Source organism: Neltuma alba, unplaced genomic scaffold (genome assembly GCF_004799145.2).
Source record: "Neltuma alba isolate B1F8T4 unplaced genomic scaffold, ASM479914v2 tig00011936_pilon, whole genome shotgun sequence".
Taxonomy (NCBI): domain Eukaryota; kingdom Viridiplantae; phylum Streptophyta; class Magnoliopsida; order Fabales; family Fabaceae; genus Neltuma; species Neltuma alba.
The window spans coordinates 18083-37450 of record NW_021636523.1 but is presented as its reverse complement, the minus strand read 5'-3'; the positions used below and the strand labels follow the sequence as shown (position 1 = coordinate 37450).

The window sequence follows — 19368 nt, the reverse complement described above, 5'->3', positions numbered from 1 at the left end:
TGTAAACACGTTTCTAAAGAGGGCGTAAGCACGCCTGTATACCAGGTGGTAACAGGTATACCTGCGTTGTGATAACCTTATACTGACGTTGTTAAAAGGTTAACCGAAGTTGTGAAAAGGGTTTTTTCCCCCATCTTGAGGAAGCTGTTGTGAATACCGATACTAAAGTTGTAAAATTTTAAAATAATGTTGTTAAGGCATACACTGGAGTTGTGAAATTTCTCCCCGATCTTCAACACATTTCCAACGAGGGTGTGGGCGTGCAAGAGACCCGTTAGCTTACGGGTATACTTGAGTTGTGAAAACCTATACTTAAGTTGTTAAACGCTTCACCGAAGTTGTAAAAGGGGGTATTTGTTTCCATCTTCAGAAAGCTGTTGTGAAAACCTATACTGAAGTTGTAAAATAGTATAATAATGTTGTTAATGCATACACTGGAGTTGTAAAATTTCTCCCCGATCTTCAACACGTTTCCAAAGGGTGTGGGTGTGCAAGGGACCCGTTAGCTTACGGGTATACTTGAGTTGTGAAAAACCTATACTTAAGTTGTTAAACGCTTCACCGAAGTTGTAAAAGGGGGTATTTGTTTCCATCTTCAGAAAGCTGTTGTGAAAACCTATACTGAAGTTGTAAAATCGTATAATAATGTTGTTAATGCATACACTGGAGTTGTAAAATTTCTCCCCGATCTTCAACACGTTTCCAACGAGGGTGTGGGTGTGCAAGGGACCCGTTAGCTTACGGGTATACTTGAGTTGTGAAAAACCTATACTTAAGTTGTTAAACGCTTCACCGAAGTTGTAAAAGGGGGTATTTGTTTCCATCTTCAGAAAGCTGTTGTGAAAACCTATACTGAAGTTGTAAAATCGTATAATAATGTTGTTAATGCATACACTGGAGTTGTAAAATTTCTCCCCGATCTTCAACACGTTTCCAACGAGGGTGTGGGTGTGCAAGGGACCCGTTAGCTTACGGGTATACTTGAGTTGTGAAAAACCTATACTTAAGTTGTTAAACGCTTCACCGAAGTTGTAAAAGGGGGTATTTGTTTCCATCTTCAGAAAGCTGTTGTGAAAACCTATACTGAAGTTGTAAAATCGTATAATAATGTTGTTAATGCATACACTGGAGTTGTAAAATTTCTCCCCGATCTTCAACACGTTTCCAACGAGGGTGTGGGTGTGCAAGGGACCCGTTAGCTTACGGGTATACTTGAGTTGTGAAAAACCTATACTTAAGTTGTTAAACGCTTCACCGAAGTTGTAAAAGGGGGTATTTGTTTCCATCTTCAGAAAGCTGTTGTGAAAACCTATACTGAAGTTGTAAAATCGTATAATAATGTTGTTAATGCATACACTGGAGTTGTAAAATTTCTCCCCGATCTTCAACACGTTTCCAACGAGGGTGTGGGTGTGCAAGGGACCCGTTAGCTTACGGGTATACTTGAGTTGTGAAAAACCTATACTTAAGTTGTTAAACGCTTCACCGAAGTTGTAAAAGGGGGTATTTGTTTCCATCTTCAGAAAGCTGTTGTGAAAACCTATACTGAAGTTGTAAAATAGTATAATAATGTTGTTAATGCATACACTGGAGTTGTAAAATTTCTCCCCGATCTTCAACACGTTTCCCACTTGGGTGTGGGCGTGCAAGGGACCCATTACTTAACGGGTATACATGAGTTGTGAAAAACCTATACTGAAGTTGTTAAAAGCTTCACTGAAGTTGTAAAAAGGGGTACTTGTTTTCATCTCGTGAATGCTGTTGTGAAAATCGATACACAAGTTGGAAACATATATAATGCTGCTGTTAAAATTTACCATAAAGTCTGACTACTAATGTCGCAAATGGTATGAACCCGTTGCTAACAAGACACAATTACTAATCTTGAAATCAGTCCTTCTGCCATGTACATAAATGTTCTCCCAAGTTAAATAACATGGAACTACATCAGAGTGTCACATAGACATGTAAAAGGAACCTCCTACTAAGTACTATGACAAACGTCGTCTTTTGGTGGTTGTCTTGTTCTGCTGTTCTGAGAGGAGAGTTAAGGCTTCTTCACGACTTGAATTTTGCGGATGATTAACTAGCCACCACATTAGCTCACGCCTAAACTCAGCTACATGATTCTGCATATAAGACAGGTCCATATGTTAATGTTCACCGTACCTGGCAAATAATTAATCATTAATTATAGACAACTTTCATACCTCATTGAAGTCAAATGTCACATCCGGGACCCATTTGCTTAGCCAGATCAACACATGAACACCACAATCTCTCCTATACATCCAATGGGAAATAAAACATTTAAGTTAGTATGTCTGCTTCTGCAATTCACATCTTAAACTAGAAAACAATGTCAACAGTCAACACAACATACAAGTTGTTCTGTTGTGGAACAGGTGCAAAAATAATATCAGTCTTAGGCTTCTTCCCAACAAGTTGAGGTCTGACTAATGCAATTATATCATAAAAGTTGTCTCTCTGCAAACCAACAACAGAAATCCAAAATATGAGATAAAAAGGTGGAAACATTGGGCACTTGTGATACACAGATACATTAGTTTAGTCCTTACACATGCATGAAGATGAAACATCCTTTTTTCTTCCAATGAATCCTTCTTCTTGGTCTTCTTTGGCATATCATTAGGCAGCCTCATGGAGTCCAGGACATAAAAATGCATTGTTTTTGGCTCCAACACAAAGCAAAACCAGTGAGACTCAACAATTGCGGGTCCAAATATTAAATCACAGTCACCTAGGTTGTACCCGATATGCTGTGGCAAAATAGCACGTTTGTTCTCTGATGCTCGCCACTGAGAAGGGTTACCAAGCATTTTCATCTACAAAACAACATATTAGTTTAATCATCACAACCTGTAATTGTCAAACAAACCGTACACACCACAGGGCTCACCATGAACTCAGCATCAAAAATGTGTCGCCTCACTTGTCCTCCCTCACCTGCCTCTGCCATTAATGCCCTACCGACCATTGTTATTAGAGGGCTACTCACTCTTTCGATTCCACCTATCGTGCGCAATTGATCCCGATCAATTTGTTCATCACACATTGTAACCATAATCCTGCAATGTATACATCATATGTAAGTAAAACAACAATAACAAAACAAGATGAAAAAAATTTCCTGCTTTCAATGTTCCATGCACGGCATATCTTACTTCTGACCCTCCTCCCGTGAACACATACGAGAGACAATGTTGAAAAACTTGTCTTTCTCAGTTATCACTCTCTTTCTCCTCTTAACAGGCTTCAACATGGAAATCCATGGAGAAGTTACTTGACGACTTGGAATGATTGTTCTCTTTGATGGCCTTTGGTCTTCTCCCTTGTCAGTCTCTTCATCTGATGACTCCACCCCTTTATCTCCTTCATCATCACCTTTCTCACTGTCTCCTTCCTCTCCATCCTCATCACCTTCATCACTACCTCTTTCCTGATCATGGGCTTCACCTTCAGCAGTATCTCCATCACTATAACCTTTGTCACTACCTCCCTCTTCACCTTTACCATCAGATGGAAGAATCACTGCCTCATCGCGTGTGTTGTCAACAAGGTCCCTCAGATTTGAACTTGGCATCCCCTGTAGATGGAGCTGCACCTTCATAAGCTCCTCTGCAAATTGGTTACTAAGCCTTTTATGGCTTTCCTCAAGTGCATCCATCATCCTTCGATGCACTTGCTTCAATTCCTGCTAACACATTTGCTAAACAGTTAAACTCTTTACATATTAATGAATTTTATACATACAAAACTATAAACATACCGGTCGTAGATGAGCAACACTTATTGTATCTTCGACCACTTTTGTAGACTTCCCTTTGTACAATAGGCCTATGTTACTCTTTGACTCTTTGTTGACCAATTCCTTTATTCTCTTATCCGTCCAATATGCAATAGCATTTGTTGGGTCATGGTTAGTAGCTTTTGACAATGGGAATTTCTCACCCAAATATAGCTGCAACCACAATCATAGAACACACCGCATTAGCCAATTGAATTAAACAGTTACATTAACATTGAACAACATGTTTTGCTCTAAACATACCACCAAGAAGTACAGGCAGCCACCCACAGTGCAGCACGGATCCCTCTCCTTCCTGAACAAATTCACATAATCTTCCATTTCCTTGTAGAGGTCATTCATGATGTACGTTGCCCAATCATACTGTTCATATCCATTCATAGTTGCACATACCACCCTTAATAACTTCTCACCAACTCTTGCACTTGAAGTTGGAGCTAGAAATGTGCCAAGTGTGACCAACATAAATAATAGTTCAAAATGCTCATCATCCGTCCCACTTTTTATGTCAGCTAATATCTTGCTATAAACAACATTTAAATACTTTCTCCTCAGCTTCTTATATGTGTCATGATTTTCATCAACATCTCCTTTTACCTCTTCCCCAGTATGGGGCACACCAAGCAATGTTCCCACATCGTTTGCCTCAACTTCTTCTGTCCTCCCCCTTAATCGGAACTGATGTGTTGCTGGATCGTACGATTGAATGAAAGCTACAATTAACTCACGTGGGAGTTTGTCAATTTCCACATCCAACAACTTAGAGAATCCTATGTTCTCTATCCTTTGTCTTAAACTTTCATCACTCTTAACAAATTCCGCCAGTGACATGAATTGACGAACAGAGCAACGGGTGAACATTTTCCATACTCTCTTACTCTTCTTCTTCTCCGGCCTCATTTGTTTGGCCCTTTCACTATATATTTTCTTCTCCTTAATAGAGAGCCTTGCCCATGCCTCTTTCGCCTTGTTAGTTCTATCTACTACACCCTTGAATTTTTTCCCTTGAGCAAATTCCTCTCTAAATAAGACATACCCATTCCTTGGCCCTTTTGAAGTTGATGTCTCTCCCTCCAACACCATTTTTTCTGCACATTACACATTAATACAAGCATGTCAGAAAACAATTAGGAACTTCTGATTAACAACATCTATATAGTTATTTATAACTTCGGTATGGCTATTCACAACAGCATTTTGAAGAAAACAAACCCCTTTTCCTGACTTCGGTTAGAACTTAACACCTCCAGTGTAGGGATTAACAACATCTATATAAGTATTTACAACTTCAGTATGACTATTCACAACAACATTTTGTTGCAAACACAGACCCCTTTTTCCGACTTTGGTTAGAACTTAACAGCTCCAGTGTAGGGATTAACGACATCTATATAAGTATTTACAACTTCATTATGGCTATTCACAACAGCATTTTCAAGAAAACACAACCCCTTTTTCCAACTTCGGAGTTACTATTTTACAACTCCGGTGTAGGTATTAACAACATATATATAGATGTTTACAACTTCAGTATGGCTATTCACAACAGTATTTTCAAGCAAACAGAGACCCCTTTTTCCAACTTCGGTTACAACTTTACAACTCCAGTGTAGGGATTAACGACATCTATATACATATTTACAACTTAAGTATGACTATTCACAACAACATTTTGAAGAAAACAAACCCCCTTTTTCCGACTTCGGTTAGAACTTAACACCTCCAGTGTAGGGATTAACAACATCTATATAAGTATTTACAACTTCAGTATGGCTATTCACAGCAGCATTTTGAAGAAAACACAGACCCCTTTTTCCAACTTCGGGGTTACTAGTTTACAACTTCGGTGTAGGTATTAACAACATCTATATACATGTTTACAGCTTTAGTATGACTATTCACAACAGTATTTTCAACAAAACACAGACCCCTTTTCCCAACTTCGGTTACAACTTTACAACCCTTGTGTACGGATTAACAACATCTATATATACTTTTACAACTTCAGTATGGCTATTCACAACAGCATTTCCAAGAAAACAAACCCTTTTCTCCAACTTCGGTTACCATTTTACAACTCCAGTGTAGGGATTAACAACATCTATATAAGTATTTACAACTTCAGTATGGCTATTCACAGCAGCATTTTGAAGAAAACACAGACCCCTTTTTCCAACTTCGGGGTTACTATTTTACAACTTCGGTGTAGGTATTAACAACATCTATATACATGTTTACAGCTTCAGTATGACTATTCACAACAGTATTTTCAACAAAACACAGACCCCTTTTTCCAACTTCGGTTACAACTTTACAACCCTTGTGTACGGCTTAACAACATCTACATATACTTTTACAACTTCAGTATGGCTATTCACAACAGCATTTTCAAGAAAACACAAACCCTTTTCTCCAACTTCGGTTACAATTTTACAACTCCAGTGTAGGGATTAACAACATATATATATTTACATGACAGTGGGTACATTCACCTTTTTTTCAAATAATTATTTTAAGTTTGGCGCCCTCTACACCCTTATACACACTCCCCCACACCATCACTGTGATTCATACCTTAAATCAAACTATACAATTATACTAATATGCATTTAACTTAGGCTAATAGATGAAAGACAATTATTGTCCATAGAGATAACAGTGTCATCGATGTTAATTAAGCTGACAGGAATAGCTTGGTGGCTGGGCTGGAGGAGTGGGAAATGTGAATGAAAAGAACAAAAAGGTAGAGATAAAGTAGTGATGAAACAGTGAAATCATTAACAAGAAAAGAAAAGGTACGGGGCTGTGGGCTGTGTATGTGGTCCACACTCCTGAAAGTATATCAGTCATCATATGGTGAAATGCAAGCAATCTAGTGGGTCCTCCACTTTCTGCACATTCACTTTGTCATTTTCATCTCCAGAAACTGCCCACTCCCTCTCACACACATTCGATCGACATCTTAAAAGTAGTAGCAATATCAAATATATAACTTGAACAAACACAGAGAAGGAAGAAATGTTAACAAACTTACCTCTGTCTCACCGCAAATTCCTCCTTTTCTCTCTTCCTCACCTTCGATCGATTGCCGCAATGTAGCCGTTCCGTCGTTCTTTTCCTTTCTCTTCTTCGACGGTGACCACCAAACGCTCTTCCTTCGTCTCTTCTCTCTTCTTCGACGCCGGTAGTAGCTTCCTCCTCCGCTCTCTTCTCCTCTCTTCTTCGCTCCGTCGGCTGCAACAGGGGTCGAGAATGAGAGAGTCGAAAAACCGCCTCTGTTCCCACCTTTTGTTTAAAATAACACTGAGGGCGGTTTGGTCTTTTTGTCTAAGAAAATAATCCCAGAATGGTCTGCTGGTACCAAAACGGAATTACTGAAATTCGGCGGACGTTTTTGGGCTTTTGGAGTTGGAGGTGCATTTTTCTGGCATTTTCCCTAAATTTTAAGGGGATATATTATGGATAAGGATAATTACATTAATTTTTTAATAAATGAAATTATTTTTTTCTATTGTTTTTAAATTTTAACTTCTTTACTTTGTGTAGCATAAACTGGACCTAAAAATAATATGATCTATCCCAATCAATCACCATGTCATTATATTTTATGACCTAAAATGTTCATCCAACCCAAAAGCTAGTGTCAAACTCAACCCTCATGTGTACTAGAAATTAATTACACATTGTAAGGATGCGGAGACGAGTTTTGTTGTTACAGATTTTGATGATAATAGATGTTGCCCAGAAACCTACCATACACATAAATGAGTACTTATATATACCAAAAAAATAGTAATTAATGCTTAAAAAAGAATGGTAATTGTGTGTGTGTATAGCAATTGTTTTCTTTTGAACAGTTTTTTATTCTTGTGTATATATAGTTATAAACATAAAAGTTCAAATTAAATTAGTTGAATATGTATATCCTAAATGACTGTGGTTTGCATTTTATTATTTATCATTGTTAATTGCTACTTCTGATTCTTAATACAAAATCTAATTGACTAATTTGAGAAGATTAAGGAAGTTAGTTAAGTTAGTTATTTAAAGTAAATAGATGATGTCTTCACTAAAATATTCTTATTAATCATGTGTGTTTGAATTACCCATCAATAGCAACTCTTTAATATATGCAACAATTAAATGGGTTACTTGAGAGCAGAATAAATAAATATTGGAAATAAAATGGATTGAAATTTTATATTTCGAACAAATTAAATTGCAAACTATCTTTTATATTAAGGATCGGAGATAGTATAATATACTTTATATATAGATGGCCTATTTTTATTATAACCATAAATTACCTATTGTGAATAAATACAAAACAGTGCTCTTCTAATTCTCTCAGCAGTATTTTCTAAATTTGATGATCAAATTCCTACCTGAGAATGAGAAATTACCTAAACCTAGAAAAAGGCCAACTTCAAAGCACATGGGAGTTCATAATGGTTTCCATAATTTGCTCTTATCCGCTTGTTCCCTTAGTTCATCCATCAACCCCACCAATTCCCAGTTTTGGCCAATTCCAAGAGATTTTGTAAAATGTCTAACAAATTTGACTTCTATTTTTAATACTACTTCCGATCTTAATTATAAGACTTCGTTTTATAAGATCTCGTTTATAGATGATATCTTATAATCAGGACCGGAGATAGTATTATAAACTTTTTACATCAGGAATGATTAAGATTTTAGTTGTTGCAGACTTTTATGAGTTGTTATCTAGTGTGTGATTATATTTATATACTGATCTTTTTTATAAAATAAAATAGCTTGCTTTTCTTTTAAAAGAAAAAAATTTGCTCACTTGTCAAAGCATCCACGTAGTTTACATACAATCCTCAATCCAAACTCAAATGATTCCTCGCTCAGATTGAACACCATCTTGCATCTCTTTGCCATAGCTGCTTATTTTTCAACAATATTCAAACTTTAAAATAATAACATTTTAACTGCCAGATTCTATGGTACGTATATAACAACATCGCTTTAATGATGATTTTGAGAAAGAGGAGGAAAATAATGCAAAGGAAACTAGGAGAAAAGATGAACTGTGAGTGACTAACTACTAATAAAATACAGAACTTATTTGGAAGTCATGTTAGCACACGTAACATGATTGAGTGATGACTTAAAGTGAGCTATGTATGACATAGGTTAATTTATTAAATGATAAAAGGTTTAAAATTGAATTTTAATTGAGTTAAAAGTTCAGTATCAAGTCGAGTAGTTAAAACTGGAAAGGTCAAAAAATTAATTTTTCCCAAAATCTTATATATATATATGTGTGTGTGTGTATGTACACACTAATACTAATTTATTGACAAGATTAAACAAAAAGATATTGGGATGCAAAAACTAAGTTATCTAGTCAAATTATTTTCTATCCCACTTTTGAGAACCATAATTTTATTATCAGATTGATTTATACAATTTCTGGGATTATAAACAAAAAAGCTACTTCTTTTTTTTTTTTTTTCAGGTAAATATGATTTTATATACATAATTTTAATTTTAACGAGCTGCATTATTTATAATTACAAATAATATGACTTGTTTTTCAAAGCTTTGTTAAAACCCTAAACCCATGCAAGTTTCACTTTAATTTGTTATGGCTTGTTACTTATTACCTCCGGTCCTTAATATAAGACCTTATTTGATTTTTATTTTGGTTCTAAATATAAGACCTCAATCCACTTTCTTTCTCATGTTTATTTTTTTTTTCAAAATACTCTTTCTAATAATAGTATTTCTAACCAATAAACTTGATTAACAATAATATTTTAGGAAAGACAACACCTATTTATAATAAATAACTAACTTAATTTGTTTCTTTAATTTACTCAAATTGGTCAATTAGCTTTTAGATTTAGGATCGGAGGTAGTATTATATAAGCTAATTGACTTCAAACAATTTATTATATATCTTCAAATAGGACAAGTCCGAGCATTCATATAAGTGAGAAGAAAAGATGGGGAAATGATATACAATTAGGAAAATGAAAAGTCCAAGGAAGTTTGTTTGATCTTTTTGAGTTCGACACTTAAAAAATCTAATCGTTGGTGAACTAAACGTCAAAGCAAAGCTTTGAGAGCCCGTGAATTCATTTTTAATCACTATGAACGTAGATTATGCCAAGTCTTTGCAATAGAAAATTAAGAACCTTATCTGCATAACATTATCGTATGAGTCCATGCTACCTTTGGGGTCCGTCAAGGGACCAAAAGCAAATTTCATCCACTCATGTGACATCCCTATCTATTTGGGAAAAGCCACTAGCTTTGGTCATCAGCCACTATTTCACACGAGCCTCTCTTTTACTTACTTCTCACTCTCATCTGCCCAGTGTCTCAGACACTAAGGACCCAATCTGCGATTCGGGTTGAACCCATTTCGAGCGCTTCAGCTTTAGCCATTTTGCGACTGTGTTCTGGTAAGTTTTTGTTTTCTCTATTGCCACTGTTCTTTCTTTTGAAAAGGGAAGTTAAAGGGAATGTATCATCTATGATGGTTCGCGATTGATCTTGTTGACAGATAAACTGTGTGCAATACGATTATAACTGATTTCAGCAAATCCCACAATTTTTATTGGGTTGTTTGATGATGTTTTGTTTTGAATGTGATACATGAAGAAAAGGCAAAAGGGTATGGGTTACAAGTACTTTTTTACGCTGCTGATTGCTTTAGTAGACCTAGTTCACGAGAGGCACGCTTGAAATGCGTTCTATGAACGGTGATAGTCCAGAGCTTTATAGCTATTAGCCAGCAGAAAAGTCAACTCTTTATGGCTTACATTTTTTCTGTCAAATCTTTAAATCGTGTGAAACGACTCAATCTTTTGTCCTCATGTATGTTTTCTAATAATAAATGAACTGTACTGATATCGTTTGGTCTGCTACTTTGAATTTTGATATTTTATGGTACATGAAAAACTTTATAGTTCCGTATGTACATTAAATACTAGCAAATAAAGTCGGATGATCATGTGTCTTCTTTGGATGTCTTCTAAAACTACCCAGCTGGTTAGTAGGGTAAACAGGGGAGAATTGAAAAATCTGCTAAAATAAGCTAGATTAGCGGCTATTTTGAACAATTACTAGGTTCGATTATGCTATATATATAGTTGCTAGCCAAAAAAAGAGAGTGAGACTATGCTATAACTATATATATGTATATATTGAAAAATGTTGAAGTAAGCCCGAATTCAATTTTTTCAAAAAAAAAAAAAATTGATACTCTTGGCTAAGTTGGTTATATAAAGAAATTTGACTTGGCTAGCCAATCATAGTATCTCATTTTCTCAATGAATTATTTTCCTGTTGGTTTTATGCACTTAATCTGATATTATGCAACAAGGCATATTAAAGGGCTTAATAAGAACCCTGATGGGAATGTCAAATTGGGCTTTTGGAGGATTGATGATTAAATTTAGGACTATTATTTTGGACACTAGTCGCCTGTCTTTAATCGGGTGAGATTGGACAATATCAGATGAACATTTTTCTAGATTATTATGCTAAATCATTTCGTGCTTAATGCCAATAAAGAAGTTGTATTTAAAGTCAAATCTGATTCTTTACTTTTGGGCGGAGAGAATGGAGGTTTCTGATGGCTATACTATGTTAAGTGGCAGACTTAGCTACCCTCTGCATATCAATAATAGCTTGGCAGGATTTGATGACCACTTTTAAGAATGATCTTATTTGGGGCATCACTAATGCTCATTTGAAGAACAGCTAATAAATATCATGCTTTCAAACTTAATGCTATGTATCTTGTGTTCAATCTCAATTATAAAATCATCATGTCATCAACTCTGATGCTTTTTTCCTGGGCATGTGATTTCTCTTGGCTTTATTATGTTCAGTAAGGAGCAGAACATGGCACAGATTTTGGCTCCCTCTACACAATGGCAGATGAGAATCACAAAAAGTTCTGCCAATGCAAGCCCCATTTCATCAAAAACGTGGAGTTCTTTACTGTTTAAACAAAATAAGAAAGGTGCACCTACCAGCTCTTCTAAATTCAGAGTGTTGGCAATCAAGTCTGAAAATGGTACTGTCAACAGGCTAGAGAATCTGCTTAATTTGGACACCACTCCATTCACTGATAAGATTATTGCGGAGTACATTTGGTATTTCATAACACTTTCTTGCCCCACTCTCTCTTATACATGCTTGTTTTTTTCTTTATGTTCAACTTTGAACTAAACCTTATGGGTAGTGGTATTAATAATAAAACTGTTTTAACAGGATCCAGACATGAATAACGATTTCCGTTTTTATGCTTCTGTATGAGACCACTAATGTTTAACAATGTCATATTAATTTGTGAAACAGGGTTGGGGGGACCGGAATTGATGTGCGCAGCAAATCAAGGGTATGTTATTTCTAATGTTGTGAACAGGCTAGGGAAGACAATATTTCATCATAGTTGATATTTGACTAATCTCAAATGAATTTTATGTTAATTTCAGACTATACCAAAGCCTGTTGAACATCCCTCTGAGCTCCCTAAGTGGAATTATGATGGATCTAGCACTGGACAAGCACCTGGCGAAGACAGTGAAGTAATCCTATAGTAAGACTCTTCCAACTTACACTTATTTTGACGTGATTTTCTAATTTATACTATGACATTTTAATTTACCTTTCTTACTTTATTCAGTCCTCAGGCAATTTTCAAAGATCCTTTCCGTGGTGGTAACCATATTTTGGTAAGAGCTTGGACATCTGAAGGGGTCCAACGTTGATTTATTGAAATAGAATGCAAATATCATTAAGATAATGTGTATTATACTGTTTTGCAAAGGTAATTTGCGATACATACACCCCAGCAGGCGAGCCTATCCCCACAAACAAGCGGCACCGAGCTGCTCAAGTCTTTAGTGACCCAAAGGTCATAGCTGAAGTTCCATGGTATATATTCTCCTTGCTTTTGTTGTAATACACCATTATATGCATAGAAGAAAGGACAAGCACACCATTGTGTTAATGAAATGTACGCTTTTATGGGGCAATTTTTTAAAAAATATTTACCTACCATCACAAAGCTGCTTGAACCTTTAGTGACCCAATGGGCGTAGCCGAAGTTCCATGGTATATATCTCCTTGTTTTCCATTGTAATACATCATTACATGCATAGAAGAAAGGATAATGAATTGAATGCTTTAATGGGGCAATTTTTAAAAAAATATTAACCAACTATTATTTTGAAGTGAGAGTCCTGCATAAAGGCATGATCTTAGGAAAACCACCAATTGAGTTCAGCATTGATATTAGTATTTAGTAGTACCTATTTTATTTGTATTCCAATGCATATGGCATATCCCTTCTGCCAATGCCTGCTTTTATGTATGCATTGGATTTTTCCCTCACTTGATCACTTATTCACTTCTATGAACCTTAGGCAACTGAACCTTTGTTATTAACTGTTGAATCATTATCTTAAAGAAGAAAACATGCTAATGCTTTTTGTTGATTGCACCAAGGTTTGGAATAGAACAAGAGTACACTTTACTTCAAACAAATGTAAACTGGCCCTTGGGTTGGCCTGTGGGAGGCTATCCGGGTCCTCAGGTAATGTGTTTCGTACAATTGTCAAGTTTCATCCTGATTTATGGGATTTTGACAACTCTTTTACACGAATACTATCTAATTACTCCTTAATCTATTAGGGTCCCTATTATTGCGCTGCTGGGGCAGATAAATCATATGGTCGTGATATATCAGACGCTCATTATAAGGCTTGCATATATGCTGGAATCAACATCAGTGGTACCAATGGGGAGGTTATGCCTGGGCAGGTCTTTCTCATACCTTTCCCTTTCTTTTATCGCTTATGAATTTTTGAGTTTATTATTTGCCTTACATTTTCTTTCATGAATATTCCAGTGGGAGTTTCAAGTTGGTCCTAGTGTAGGTATTGATGCTGGTGATCATATTTGGTGCGCAAGGTACATCCTTGAGGTAATTCAGTCTACCCACTTGCAATAATACATGTACCGTTGGACCATATGAAACTGGAAGGTTAAGTTTTTAAATGAATTGGCTAAAGACGTTATGAAGGCATAATGAGGAAGCTTGATGTTTTGTTATTTGTGTGCTAGTTTGTCTGAGGAATGATATGCAATGCGATGTTTTTTCTCTCGACTAAAGCAGTACTGCAGTAACTATGTTGTATGTGTAATTTTCAACATCAGAAGATTGCTTTTACCTCTTTTATTTAAGTCTTTACACTTCTTCCCCAGTTGGATAGGCCAATGATGGACCAGAATACTCATTTTGCTTGTAACTGGACATTGTTGTGATCTTTTGTGAACTGAGTTATTTGTGTCTTTTCTTGTCATCATTTACTCTGTATCATCTGATGAGTTATGTGGCCTTTCTTCTCTGTTCTGGCAGAGGATCACTGAACAAGCTGGTGTTGTTCTCTCGCTTGATCCAAAACCAATACAGGTACTATAATGCTATAACTGACAGCAATTCTTTTTCACTGGTAATCATTTTAATGTTTTCGCATTTTGTTTCAATAGGGTGACTGGAATGGCGCAGGATGCCACACCAATTACAGGTTTTGGCCACGTCCCGATCATTAATTCTAATAGTGAGCCCTTGTAGCTTGCTAGATTACTAAGGTGCTGAACTTTCATTGGTTTTTCAGTACCAAGAGTATGCGGGAAGATGGAGGCTACGAGGTGATAAAGAAGGCAATTTTGAACTTATCACTGCGTCACAGGGATCACATTAGTGCATATGGAGAAGGAAACGAGAGAAGGTTGACAGGAAAGCATGAGACAGCCGACATTAACACGTTTTCTTGGGTATGACTTAAACTTGTTAATACATTTTGGTGGAAGATTAACAATTTAAAAACAGTGGAAAGTTGATATTCTTTGAAACACTCTTATAAAATCTAACTTGCAGGGAGTGGCTAATCGGGGTTGCTCAATTCGCGTGGGAAGAGACACAGAGGCGAAAGGCAAAGGTAAAATTGCCCATGATATTTTTGCAACTCGTAGTTGGTCTTGCTTAACATTAGACCAATAGAAACAATTTGGCTCCTTAATCTGTCTGCAGTTATGATATGTACTGATATGTATCATCCAACTTTTATTAGCTTACGCGTTCTGAATGATTGCTGATTCGACAGCTTTTTTGAGGTCATTCTGTGTGCAAAAGAATCCTTATACCGGAACTTGCGCTATAGCTAAAATCTGAAGGACCGGTTCAACCGGAGAATAGAGTTTTCCTCCACATCTTTTTCCCCAAGGAACAACCATAATGAAACAATTAGAAACTTGAGTCACTTCATTTCATTTCTTTTTTGGCCAACAAAGTGAATTCATTTCAAAGTAGTTCTCTCTTAATTAAGCGTACTATAAGGATTTCTGGTTTACCCCCGGATTGAGATGCATCTAGTTCCCACCTTTTTTGTTTTGTGAACATTTTACAACCTATGCATTGCAAAATCATATGCCTTGGTTTCTACCAAGTACTATTTTGATTTCTCCAAAAAAAAAAAATCTTGGCATTACACAGCCCCATTCTGTTTACTGCTCTCATTCTAATTGTCATTAGCTCCCTTGTTGTTCGCTTTGAACTTAATTTACGTCCAGAAACCGTCATACTGAGGCTGTTTAACTACTGGAATCTACCATTGTTTCTAGATTTTTATTTCTTTGGGTTGCCAATCCTCTTAATTGTAGGTTACTTGGAGGACCGGCGTCCAGCTTCAAACATGGATCCATATGTTGTGACATCGTTACTGGCAGAAACTACATTATTGTGGGAACCAACACTGGAGGCTGAAGCTCTTGCAGCTCAGAAGTTAGCATTAAAGGTCTAAGTCCATTGGTTGATGATTTGAGTGGACTCAGTTTAGCTGAGATTGGTTTGTTAAGTGCTGGAAAGTTCGTCATTGTCAATTTAAATTTGTGCAGAAGGCGATTTTGTCTGGACAATAGATGGGAATAAAGTTTGTCATCTTTGTTATGTGTTGTCAGATGAAATCCCCGCTGGACTGGAATTCTGATTGATTATATATTTAAATATGTTCCCAGTAATGTTTGCATTCTTGGATTGAATTCTAAGGTATTATTAATTCGAGATTTTGTATTTCGTGGCCTTAATTTTATGTCATCCTAGGGCACACATTGATGCATATTATATAAACTTTTCTTTTTTTTTTTGCCAAAGCATATTATAAACTGAGAGGAGTCTTAAAATCATGAACATGGAATACACTTCCCTTTTGTTTCATTTGGAGAAGAAATCATTCTATGACAAAAGAAGAAAAGAAACATAACAAATCAGATTTCTGTTATCAATTTACAAGGGAGAAAATTGGTATGTCTGCAAAGTGCGAGGTTAAATAGGTTAAACGAAAAGGATATGCACAGCTTACTACTTACCATAAGGTCTAAATATTAATATTTGTTGCTATTGTGAAATCTATATATACAGGTAAAGAGCTGGAAGTCTAATTTGAATAAATTAAAAAAATTAGTTAAATTATTTATTTGTAATAAATATGTGTTTTTTTTTTTTAAATATCTTACTAATAGTCATGTGTATTAGTTAAAATTATCAACTACTACAAAGATTATCTTGAAAAAAAATAGATAAATATGAGAGATAAAATGAATTAGAGTCTTATATTTGAAATAAAATGTCAAATTAGCTTTTATATTAAAGACGAAAGGCAGTATAGGTCTTTGTAGCAGTTTATAATTCTGGATATGAAACATAACAAAACAGCCATAATAGCTGCATCCCAACATATGTGATGTAAAACAAGAAGAGAATGGGAAGAGAGAAGCAATGGCAAAGATTAAAATAGTGAGCGAATGTTATTTTTTCTCATGTTTAGAGGCACAGAAGAAGTGAAAAAAAATGATTTTATAATGACAATTATTAGAATCTTATATTTATTACAAATAACTAACTTAAATTCTTTCCTTAATCTCCTTAAATTAGTCAATTAGCTCTTATAATTAGGACCGGAGGCAGTACTAATATAAAAAGAGACAATTTTGGTTCTCTCCAAAATCTAGAGAAAATTTGGGGAAACAAATATGAGCCATATGTGCTTTTTTTTTTAAAAAAAAAAAGCAAAAAGACTTCATTTTATTAATCACCGAAAAAAGTATTTATGCTGTAATAGGAAATTTATATAACTTCACAGAAGTAAAAGATTACCAAATCATCGGTCATTAGAAATTTAGAAGGATATGTCATATATTTAAAAAAGAGTACTGTTATTATTTTTCATCAGATTCAAACAAATAACATTTTTATAATGACATAATCATATTTATAAATGACGAAAATATGACTTTATATAAAATTTATCCATTCTATTTATAACTTTTTTTTCATTCTTTTGGTATATAATAAACAATTATTTTATTATTACAATATCCAAATTTCGGTTTTGTAAATTAGTCATTCTTGGTCCTCCAATCAATCAGGCTGAGCCACTCAATCTTATTAATTTGAAAGAAGGATAGGGCATATATATAGAATAGATTTAGATAATCTCCCTCATCTAAATAAGTCAGATTTATTTGAATAATGAATTCCCCCTATTTATGAATTTCTTTTGGAAATGACATCATATATTTTTTCATAGGCACAGCAACATATATATCTTTTTATTAAAGACATTTATATTTAAGACATTATTTGGCATTAAATATGTGTATCTTTTTTATGTAAAATTTAAATCTTAGTTCGTCACATTATGTGAGACTACTAAACCTTTTCGTTAGACTTGATATTAATTATTTAAACTCACACTATGCTACAATTTAAATAGGTTGCCCACATAACCAAATGAAATTACCAAACTTTACCAATAAAGCCCCTCACAATGCAAAGATGAGTTTGCCTCTTACGCTGTGTTTGGCTCGACGGAAGGAAGGGTAGCTACAAAGGAGAGGGGAGGGGAGGGATTTTAATGATCTCCTGTTTGGATTGATTGGAGGGGAGGGGAGGGAGCAATTTTAATAATACCTTATTTTGTTCTAATAAAAAATTGACTATTTTAACTCATAAAATTTAAATGAATTTTCTCACTTTTTTATTTTGTTAAGATATAACTATATATATAATACAATTCACCAATTTTGATTTACAAGACACAGTCACACACTTATAGAATATCAAGATAAAAAGTCACGAGTGATAGATTTCAATCAGAGAAAAGACTTTGAAGGTGAAAGAAAATACCAACGACATCTTAGAATTAGAAGAAGAGGGAAAAAAAGTTTACAAATGCTCACTAATTTTGGAGACAATTATCTTAATAACCTCTTGTTAGATACTCAAAAGAACTCTCTTATATAGAAATGTTTGCGACTGATTAGATGTTAACAAATCGAAAAGGTATATAAAGAATTAAAATATTATCTCTCACCTCCCCTCCAAAAAAACCCCACTTTTGGAGGGGAGGTTAGAAGGGAAAGGGAGGGGCTCCCCTCTCCTCCTAAAAAAATTACACTAGCCAAACAAGGGGAGGGGAGCAACTTCCCTCCTCTCCCCTCTGAAAATCCCGTACCAAACATAGTGTTAAGTAGGATGTCCTAGTTTGGAACTAGGCCATGTATATGGAAAATTTTTTACTGGGAGAGACAAAACCTATTCTCGCTTAGAACTACATTTTTATTTCTAAACATGCCCTTATATATTAATTAATAAATGAGAAAAAAAAATATGCGTATAGATATTCGGGAAAATGACACATAAAGAAGCTTGAAAATGTGAAATGCCAATTTGGAAAGCTAAGAAAATGTAATGACAGATTGACAGAGAGGGAAGTCCTTCTTAAATTGAAAATTGAAAATTTAGTAAAATGACAAAAATACCCTTTGTTTTTTAAAAAAAAAAACTCAACCCCTCACAAGGGGTCGGCAGCTGGCAGCCACAGCCAGCCACTGGTGAAGTTTTTTTTGTCACAATATATATATTTTTGCATGGGAGAATATGGTTCAAAGTAGGGGCGTTCAAGGCCGGCCCGTCCCGTTGGTCCATTCCGGTCCCGATCTTATTGGGACAGGACGGATCCGTCCCGAAATTTTTCGGGACGGGACAAAAAAGTGACCGGGATGGGACGGGACACGGGACACGGGACGGGGTCGTCCCGTCCCGGTCTCGTCCCAGTTCCTTTTTTTTTTATTTAATTTTTTAAAATTTTTTATCCTATTTATATAATATCATTTTTTTTCATATTTTTTTAAGATTTGAGACTATTGTATGGAACTATGGATATATTTATTTAGAGTTTTTATATTTGTTAATGATTTGAGATTATTGATGATTAGAATTTTTAGCAAGTTTTTATTGTGTTAAAAGCTTTTGTTTAGAGTTTTTAATGACTATTATATGTAATATTTTGAGCTTTTATTTAAGAGTGCCCAAACAAATAAATAAAAAAATAAAAAGATGTTTTTATAAGGTTTAACTCCAAAAAAATATAATTAAAAAAATCAGATTTTTAAAAAAAATTAAAAAAAATTTTTTAAAAAAACTTCGG

The 19368-nt window shown here is 35.1% G+C and overlaps 3 protein-coding genes across 3 annotated transcripts; 1 reads left to right on the top strand and 2 right to left on the bottom strand.

Moving 5' to 3' along the window:
* Positions 1-1879: 1879 nt before the first annotated feature.
* On the bottom strand, positions 1880-2822 carry LOC114719694 (uncharacterized). The gene is made up of 4 exons (XM_028905209.1): positions 2580-2822; positions 2384-2487; positions 2211-2283; positions 1880-2129 (listed from the first exon to the last, which is right to left on the bottom strand). The coding sequence occupies exons 1-4, from the start codon at positions 2685-2687 to the stop codon at positions 1992-1994; spliced, it is 423 nt and encodes a 140-aa protein (XP_028761042.1). The 5' UTR covers positions 2688-2822; the 3' UTR covers positions 1880-1991.
* LOC114719689 (uncharacterized) lies at positions 2747-4210 on the bottom strand. The gene is made up of 6 exons (XM_028905204.1): positions 4073-4210; positions 3791-3982; positions 3186-3715; positions 2921-3089; positions 2814-2846; positions 2747-2761 (listed from the first exon to the last, which is right to left on the bottom strand). The coding sequence occupies exons 1-6, from the start codon at positions 4208-4210 to the stop codon at positions 2747-2749; spliced, it is 1077 nt and encodes a 358-aa protein (XP_028761037.1).
* A 5914-nt stretch (positions 4211-10124) lies between these two features.
* On the top strand, positions 10125-15950 carry LOC114719692 (glutamine synthetase leaf isozyme, chloroplastic). The gene is made up of 14 exons (XM_028905208.1): positions 10125-10266; positions 11701-11967; positions 12173-12212; positions 12310-12413; positions 12501-12549; positions 12645-12751; positions 13325-13412; positions 13511-13639; positions 13728-13802; positions 14238-14291; positions 14369-14406; positions 14497-14656; positions 14760-14820; positions 15542-15950. Exons 2-14 carry the CDS (start codon positions 11714-11716, stop codon positions 15679-15681), a joined length of 1299 nt encoding a protein of 432 aa, XP_028761041.1. The 5' UTR covers positions 10125-10266; positions 11701-11713; the 3' UTR covers positions 15682-15950.
* Positions 15951-19368: the final 3418 nt, after the last annotated feature.

What these genes read in the sequence shown, in the direction of transcription:
- LOC114719694 (XM_028905209.1), bottom strand. Translation starts at nt 2,687, where the DNA reads ATGCATTTTTATGTCCTGGACTCCATGAGGCTGCCTAATGATATGCCA. An exon ending in GTTCCACAACAGAACAACTT is followed by an intron (nt 2,284 to 2,383) that starts GTATGTTGTGTT and finishes TTGGATGTATAG; the next exon opens with GAGAGATTGTGGTGTTCATG. An exon ending in TGACATTTGACTTCAATGAG is followed by an intron (nt 2,130 to 2,210) that starts GTATGAAAGTTG and finishes TCTTATATGCAG; the next exon opens with AATCATGTAGCTGAGTTTAG.
- LOC114719689 (XM_028905204.1), bottom strand. Translation starts at nt 4,210, where the DNA reads ATGAATGGATATGAACAGTATGATTGGGCAACGTACATCATGAATGAC. An exon ending in TCACGGGAGGAGGGTCAGAA is followed by an intron (nt 3,090 to 3,185) that starts GTAAGATATGCC and finishes TATACATTGCAG; the next exon opens with GATTATGGTTACAATGTGTG. An exon ending in TTTTTGATGCTGAGTTCATG is followed by an intron (nt 2,847 to 2,920) that starts GTGAGCCCTGTG and finishes GTTGTTTTGTAG; the next exon opens with ATGAAAATGCTTGGTAACCC.
- LOC114719692 (XM_028905208.1), top strand. Translation starts at nt 11,714, where the DNA reads ATGGCACAGATTTTGGCTCCCTCTACACAATGGCAGATGAGAATCACA. An exon ending in TTGATCCAAAACCAATACAG is followed by an intron (nt 14,292 to 14,368) that starts GTACTATAATGC and finishes TTGTTTCAATAG; the next exon opens with GGTGACTGGAATGGCGCAGG. An exon ending in GGATGCCACACCAATTACAG is followed by an intron (nt 14,407 to 14,496) that starts GTTTTGGCCACG and finishes TTGGTTTTTCAG; the next exon opens with TACCAAGAGTATGCGGGAAG.